Source organism: Ursus maritimus, unplaced genomic scaffold (genome assembly GCF_017311325.1).
Source record: "Ursus maritimus isolate PB19 unplaced genomic scaffold, ASM1731132v1 scaffold_17, whole genome shotgun sequence".
Lineage (NCBI taxonomy): Eukaryota > Metazoa > Chordata > Mammalia > Carnivora > Ursidae > Ursus > Ursus maritimus.
The window spans coordinates 14,353,560-14,361,718 of NW_024424119.1; the positions used below are offsets into that span (position 1 = coordinate 14,353,560).

The following is an 8,159-nucleotide window of genomic DNA, read 5'->3' on the forward strand; positions in this document are numbered from 1 at the left end:
CACCTGGCCTGCTGACCCAACCAAATATTCGAAGTCTGGGAAGCCTTCCTGGTGGAAGAGTGGTGGGAAAGACAGGCACACTTGGGTGGGTGGAGGCAGCACAGCGTAGACTATGTATTTCAGAGGGGAGGCCAGTGAGGGGTTCTGGGCAGGAAAGATAGCAAGGTCCAGCTGGTATGTGAAGACACTGGACCGTGTCAGTCAGGCTTCCAAAATAAATATGCTCAACGTGGAAAACTTCAAACATTGGGAAAAGGAGGGAGGCTAATATAATGAAGCCCCAGTTACCCATCATGCAGCTGTACCAGCACGGCCAATCTTGTGTCCTATATACGCACCTACTCACTTCTTTCTCCCCTGCCCTCATTATTTTGAAGTAAATATTTTTCCAGAAGGCCTTTAAAAAAAAAAAAAAAAAAAGATAATAACAAAATAACTACAATACCACTATTGTACCAAAAAAATATTGGTATTAATTCCTTTGTGTAACCAAATATCCAGACTGTTTACATTTTCCTTCTTGTCTCATATAACTGTTCAGATCAGGGTCCCTTATGATCCACACATTGCATTTGAATGATCTGCCTCTTACATCTCTTGTAATCTAATATTCCCCTGTCTTTTCACCCCTTGCATTTCACTTGAAGAAACCAGATCATTTGTCTTGTCCCCCATCTCATTTTTAAAATAGAGGAGGAGGGCGGTGCCTGAGTGGCTCAGTCAGTTGAGCATCTGACTCTTAGTTTCAGCTCAGGTCATGATCTCAGGGTCGTGGGATGGAGCCCCATGTCAGGCTCCCCGCTCAGCAGGGAGTCTGCTGGAAATCTCTCTCTCCCTCTCCCTCTGCTCCTCCCCCCATTCTCTCTCTCTCAAATAAATAAATAAAAATCTTTAAAAAATAAAATAGAGAAAGGGACAAAATTACAGGCAAGGGGTTTTGAAGTAAAGAGCAAGTGCAGGGTGTTGTGAGCACATTTATGGGAGGTGACCTCTTCTCCAAGATGGCCCTTCCCACCATCTCCGAGCTGCTTGTTGCATTGTCCATTTTCATGTAAAACAGCAAGCTCTCCTTGCTGTCAGTCCATCTATGTATATGGAGTTTGGGTTGTACTTGAACACGGGTTCTTTGTTTTGCATGCATACCTTTCCCGACTCCTCAGTGTAATAACCCGTTGCTGACTACTCGGGTATTTTGTGTAAGAAACTTCCAGATCCTGACACAGCATAATCTCTGACTTGGCAGCTCTGGTCACCCAAGGGCCAGCTCGGCCTCATGGAGTTGAGAAGCTGTTTCCAGTTAGCAGGAGGTTCCAGCCTCTGCCACTCCCTGAGAGCAGGTTGCTTCCTGCCTGTGGCTTTCTGCTCAGTCTGGTAACATCTGTCTCTGCAGAGCACATGGTGCTTTCCTCTACTACGGGAGGTTGGGAAAGCAGTTGGTTGGAGCCACTTGAGTTGAAAGCAGAGAAGCTAAGCCGAGTGTAAGTGGGAAGGCATGAAGGCAGAGAACGCTAAATGCCACAAGAAAAGCACAGACTGAGATCGTGTCATCCACCAGCCCTGTGTGTCTCTGTGCTGTAAACCAGATGTGCGGCTTGGCATGGTACCAAGATCTGCGAGTTGCCTACACCCACCTTCAAATTCCTGTTGCTCCATTTACTTGTAACACCGGGCAAGCAAGTTCTTTGATCCATTTACTCTTCTGTGGGGTGGAGCCAGAGGTGAGGGGTTGGAGGTTGTTGGCTTACAGTTCTGACCTTGCAGGATTTCTGAGAGAATGAAACCAAATCATAGATGTAGAGTGGCCCCCATAGTGTGGGCTCCCGAGACGGTGGGCCTCCCAGGGCAGCTCTGATGGAGGGCGGTGCTGCAGAAATGTTTGGGAAGAAAACTTGACGTTCGAGCTGGACGTTCATCAGAGGGTTAGATTTTATTGTGAGGAGCCTAGTAGAACGGGCATTTTGGGTGGGGCCCCACAGCAGGAACAAGACAAGAAAAGAGAGATCAGAGTTTGTATAGAAATACAGTCAAAGGAAGGGGTGTCTGGGGGGCTTAGTGGGTTAAGCATCTGCCTTCAGCTCGGGTCATGATCTCAGGGTCCTGGGATCGAGGCCCACATGGGGCTCTCTGCTTAGCGGGGAGTCTGTGTGTCTGTGTCTCCCTCTCCTACCCCTCCCCACCACTCCTGCTCTCTCTCTCTTGCTCTCAAATAAATAAATAAAATCTTAAAAAAAAAAAGAAAAGAAATAACAAAGGAAAAGTATAAGGAAAAAAAGTAAATACAAGGTAAATTTCTTGGATGCTTCACGAGCCTTCATCGGAAGACTGCTTAAAGCATGCCTCCGCGTGTACCTGGCAGCGCCGAGCGGGTCACTGCCTTGTACCCCCACAGGGATGGGACTGCCATCTGCACCAGTGCTCGTCAGTTTTTTCTAAGCACGCCTCAGTGTTTGTGGGACGGATCTGGACTTATATAACTCCAGGAGATAGAAGGGTGTAATCTTTGTGCCCCTGAACTTCAAATACCCTCTAAATATACTGAGGTGTGACAAGTACTCCACCTCTGATCATTCATTTCACATTCACAACTTTTTTCAATGTCCTTGTGAAGCAGTTTCAGTCATATACAAAAGTCGACGGCAGTGTGAGCTTTTGTAAATCAACATCCAGCTTCGATTATAAACATACCAGCTTAGGGCAATTGTATTTCCTCTAGACTCTGATCCGTAATTTTATCCATAAACATCTAACATAACCACATTGTCATTGTCCCATTCCAACAGTAATTCCTTAATATATCGAAGCATAGTTCATGTTTCTAGCTATCTCAAATATCACAATTTTGTACTGCCAGGTGTTCTGAAAAGAAACTAGGTCATCTGTCCTGTAGAGTTTCCCACAGGAAACTTTCTGGATCACTGAAATCCTCCCCTTGGGGTAGTTTGACAGATTTCTCTGTCCTCTGTATTTTCTGTCAATTGACAGCTGGTTCCAGAGATTTGATCCAATTCAGATGTCAAAACTAGTGTTTCGTGGGGCGCCTGGGTGGCACAGCGGTTAAGCGTCTGCCTTCGGCTCAGGGCGTGATCCTGGCGTGATGGGATCGAGCCCCACATCAGGCTCCTCCGCTGGGAGTCTGCTTCTTCCTCTCCCACTACCCCTGCTGTGTTCCCTCTCTCACTGGCTGTCTCTGTCATATAAATAAATAAAATCTTAAAAAAACAAACAAACAAAAACCTAGTGTTTCGTTTTCCTGTCAGGAAACTCATTAAAGTGGATTGTTTGGTTTGGGATTTTGTTGTTGTTCTCTGATGTTAGCCGCCCATCCGTTAATGCACTGGGAGCTGTAGAAATGATGGTACTCTGATGCCAGCATTTCTCTTTATTAACACGAAGACTTCTCTCAAGAGCAATGTGCTTATCTTGTGATTCGTCAGCCAGTGGAGCAACAATTTTAAGACTGGAATCCATTTTACCATGGACGTGAGGAGAATTAGCCACATCTTTCCAGACCATGCTAACACGTTATACATCTGAGATAGTTTCTCAGACATTATATTGAAAACAAGCAGTGCTTTTCAGAGATTGTCACTGGGTTTCTCCATGGCCTGCCCCCTGGGACCAAGCCTGCCTTGAAAAATGCAGGGCTGGTGCTCGGGGGATTGGAATTGGAGTAAACGGACTTTACGGATCAGGTAGGAGGAGCTCAGGAAAATGTTCTGCGGAGGGCAGTGGGATTGTAAATTGCTAGTAACATCCTGTGCTGTTGTTTCTCTAGGTTTCGGTGGACCGGGTCTTAAAGACCCTGAAAGAAAATGCCAATAAAGCCAAAAGTTTACTCCTCACTGCCATACCTCAGATAGGGTCCATGGAATGGTCAGAAACCCTGCATAACCTGAAGGTAAGTGCCCTCAGCCATCTGCAGTAGATACTTGCGTGGACCAGCAGCAGCCTTCTTCTCTTACTTGCATTTCACCCTTGGTCCAGCTCGTCGTTTTATATTTTATAACTAGTCTAGAAGTTCTCTACAAGTTTTCATGCTCTTTACCACCGTACTAACCATTGTGAAATTGAGTCGTTCTTTATTTTGGCGAGTAGTGCACGACTGTTGAAAGTTGAGGTGGTGAGAGTTTTAGGATCTTGTCTGCCAGGCTCTTAACACTGTCATGCTTTGCAGGGTATCCCTAAGTCATACTTCAGAAGGTTAAAGTGCTTGTTCTGTACATGGCTTACATTGCTAACAAAGCTGTTTGCTCTTTGGCAGACCTGGGCAAAGTGCTGGCAGCCTTTAAAGCCAACACACTAATAGCAATTCCAGAACAGTGCCAAGGGATATCTACTTAGGGTTGATGTTGTATCAGACTAAGACAGTGATTAAGATAAACACGGGGTAGGTTGTAGATTGGTAGCTTTTCAACTCTAGTATTAATTCCCAGAATATAATTTAAACTGAGTACGAAGTTCAGAGACGCCTGATTTTTATTTGGACAGTTCATGACTCTCTTGATTAACCACATTAGATAAGGAGTTGCCTCCAGTCAATTGGATATTACATTCCCGTAGTATCCAGAGAAGGTAGCTAGCTGTGGTAAGGTCTAGAACACACCTACACTCTTGGGTCTTATGACAAGTGGTTGAGAGAGGATTTGAAAAGTTGATAAAAGCCCTCCCTACCTGAACTGCTACACCAAGGAGCCCTGGAACGAGAGCCACAATTTTAGTGTGATGGAGACACTGTGGGGTGGCCAGTGATCGACAGCTGCTGGGCATTGAGGAGCCATGATGTTAGTGGATACCCAGTGCATGGTGGAAGCACTCCGGCACAGCCGATTTCAAGCTATCGGTACAAAACCGCTGATGGACACACAGAGCCGGTTCTTGCAAGCATATGCAGCAGGCTGCAATACTCACCCCTGTAACAAGGTGTCTCTCAGCCCTACGCACTGGCAAAGTCAGGAATATTGGAACTTGTATTCCATTTTTTCCCACTAGACGTTGAGTCCATAAGGGACAGGAAACACATGTGTTGGTTTCAACCTCTATACCTGGGAGCTAAATGTTGTTTAATGAGTACATGATAGTCCTTCTTTCCCCCATGAAGTGTTTCATCGTAATTGAAGTACAGGCGAGCCTTATTGTAATAATGAAGTAAGGGGAAACCAGTTAATTTCTAAGAATTGAGGAAAGTCAGTTTAAACTGGAAACTGTTAGATGTTCCCTGAGCGCAGGGCAGTAGGAACAGCATGATGTTGCTTGTCTAAGTGAGCACGCTATTGATTATGGGAAATATGACTCATACTTTTGCTGCTACAGAGGCTGATGTCACCTGCAACATGTGACGGGTTGTTGTTTTTTTAGGTTTTTCAGCTGACCCCATTTTGACCATAGTCTTTTGAATTTGAAGATAATTTCTCAAGCAATCAATTTATTTCAGTTTCCTTTTTAAGCAAAAAAATGCTTAGATGGTAGAAATCCATGTTCTCCTTTCCTTCTGTGAAGTTTCTGAAAGTGTGTAAAAATAGTGTGTTTCTGTATGTATGCATTTTTAAAGAGGGTTAGTATGTGCATCTTTCATCAGCTTCTCAGGTATATATGATCCCAAGAAAGAAAATGAAGAATTGCCGCTCTAGACAATACTGAGAATCGTGGCCTCCATTCTGTCGCATTAAGGAACACCCTGGTAATAACCCCTCCTTATTCTGGGGTATTCTGGGGTAGCGTGTTCAGTCCCCTCTATGCTGAAATGTGTATCATCCATTTACTCATTCATTCCAAGAACAGAGTGAGTCCCGCTATATGGCCAGCTGTGGTTTACAAAGATACATAAGATTTGCCGTGATGAAGGAGATCCTTTTATGTTTAGAGATACTAATGTACTCAAATTTCAAGGATTTTTCCCAGTGGGATCAGGTGAATGACAGAGGTTGATTTACGTTAATCCAGGCTGGAGGTTGGCGTATAAAACATATCCTAGTGGATGTTCAGGTGAACAGCCCTCTTGAGATAAGCACAACTCACTTTACAGGAAAGCAGAGAGAGGAGCTAAGAGTTAGGGGCTATGTGGGGCGCCTGGGTGGCTCAGTCCTTAAGCGTCCGCCTTCGGCTCAGGTCGTGATCCCAGGATCGAGCCCTGCATCGGGCTCCCTGCTTGGTGGGAAGCCTGCTTCTCCCTCTCCCACTCCCCCTGCTTGTGTTCCCTCTCTCGCTGTCGCTCTCTCTCTGTCAAATAAATAAAATCTTAAAAAAAAAAAAAGAGTTAGGGGCTATGTCTCAAGTCCCACATCTGGTTGGTTGTTTTTAAGGTTTGGTGAACATGAGAATTTCCTGGGGAGTTTATTGAAAGTGAATACCGTGAGTCCTCAGTCTCTGAAATCAAAATCTGGTTTTTAATAAGTACTCCTGGTCATTATCCTGGTCTTCAGAATCACTACCTACAGCAAGTGTTTGGTTAACTGTGATCTGTGCCTGTTTTCTTCCTTTTAGAATATGGCCCAGTTTTCTGTTTTATTACCAAGACATTAAACGACCACGGCTGCCTAGGAGACAAGAAGACTTTCTATTTCCAGCCATTCGAGAAATTTCAGCTTAACTTGGAAAAAACATGGAAAAGACACGCTGCTCTCATGCCCTTGTCTGCTAAGGAAGACCATGATAAGACAAGAAGACCTGCACGTATCAGAGATGCCTTCTAGAAGGCTTAGTAGACTGCTTCAGAAAATGACCAGTAAACATGTGGAAAAATTCTGACACTTTAGAAAAAAAGATAAGACCCCATTTACCCTTCCCCCAGTAAATTTGTAATAATAAGGGGTGGGAGGTAACATCCATTTTCCTATGTTACCAAGGAAATATGAAGAAGAAATGGGAATTCTTAGGCTATATATTGGTATGACTATAAATTCGTACAATCTGTTTGGAGGGCAGTTTGGTAAAACGTGTCGAAGGCTTAAAAATACTTCTACCCTTTGTACTGGTTCCTAGGAATTTATCTTTAAAAAATTATCAGAGATACAAATTATGTATAAGGAAGGACGTCTTATATACCATTAGTTATAACAGTAAATATTCAGAACAGCTGAAGATCATGTGTTCACGTAATATTTCATGTCCTACAGAAACGGTTGCTCTATAGTATGAAATGAAAAAAGGATAGGTGCACACATTGGCATTGCTAATTTTGTTTTAAAGTTCTACATTAATGTACCAAAAGGCCAGAAATGGATATACAATCTTTTACTGTATTTGGGGTTGGGACACGGAATCATTGTAATTTTCTTTATATTTTTCTGTGTCTTCACATTTTTCTACAATGAATATAATCAAATAATAAAGTTGTCTTAAAAATAAAAAGATTCAGTTCTTGAACACATACTGGTGTGAAGCAAATTTAAGATAGTAATTCTGAGGGGCACCTGGGTGGCTCAGTCGTCAGGCGTCTGCCTTCGGCTCAGGGCGTGATCCCGGCGTTGTGGGATCGAGCCCCACGTCAGGCTCTTCCACTGGGAGCCTGCTTCTTCCTCTCCCACTCCCCCTGCTTGTGTTCCCTCTCTCGCTGGCTGTCTCTCTCTCTGTTAAATAAATAAATAAGATCTTAAAAAAAAAAAAAAGATAGTAATTCTAAGAGGAGTTCTGAGTTCCGTCTTTGCTTTAGAAAAGAGGACCATTAGTAACTGTACAGTGAGAACGATGCTTGGGCCTGCAACAGCTTGAGAAGAGCTGGTGTCTAATCCTCAGAGGGTCTGGAACTCTGTAAGAGACTATAGACACACATGCTAGTGTGTCAGGTGTTTTTAAAATGAATATTTGACCTTTGTTTCTACTTCTTATGAGTTGATGGATTATTTTACATGAGTTAGTGGTTTGGAATGTTTCATAAAATGGAAGCTTGCTTCTTTCTCTGCTTTTTGTTGTTCATTCTATAGGAATGTGTTTTGTTTTCTCTCACAGGGAGATCCTTTTTTTTTTTAACCTCAAGAGTTACTGCTATTCACTGTGGGCTGTTACTGGGTCCTTTAGTCATATAGCTTGTCTGTTTAAAGAGTCTGTAAAGTCAGTGTGTTTGTGTCTCGGAGACTGTCTTCAAGATAAAAAGCTGCTAATTGTGAACAACAAAGTAAACTGGTTATCCCCCAGCATTAATATTGCGCTGTTTGGGTTACATG

General features: G+C 43.5%; 1 protein-coding gene across 2 annotated transcripts in view; it reads left to right on the plus strand.

Annotated features, from left to right (window-relative positions):
• LOC103666988 (methylthioadenosine phosphorylase) overlaps nucleotides 1-7,341 on the plus strand; it is a 42,019-nt gene extending 34,678 nt beyond the window's left edge. For both annotated transcript variants that reach the window (XM_040631475.1, XM_040631474.1), the window contains 2 exons: nucleotides 3,776-3,898; nucleotides 6,481-7,341. In XM_040631475.1, the coding sequence (XP_040487409.1) occupies nucleotides 3,776-3,898; nucleotides 6,481-6,519 (162 nt within the window). In that variant the 3' untranslated portion in view covers nucleotides 6,520-7,341. The remainder of the gene's footprint in view (nucleotides 1-3,775; nucleotides 3,899-6,480) is intronic.
• Nucleotides 7,342-8,159: the final 818 nt, after the last annotated feature.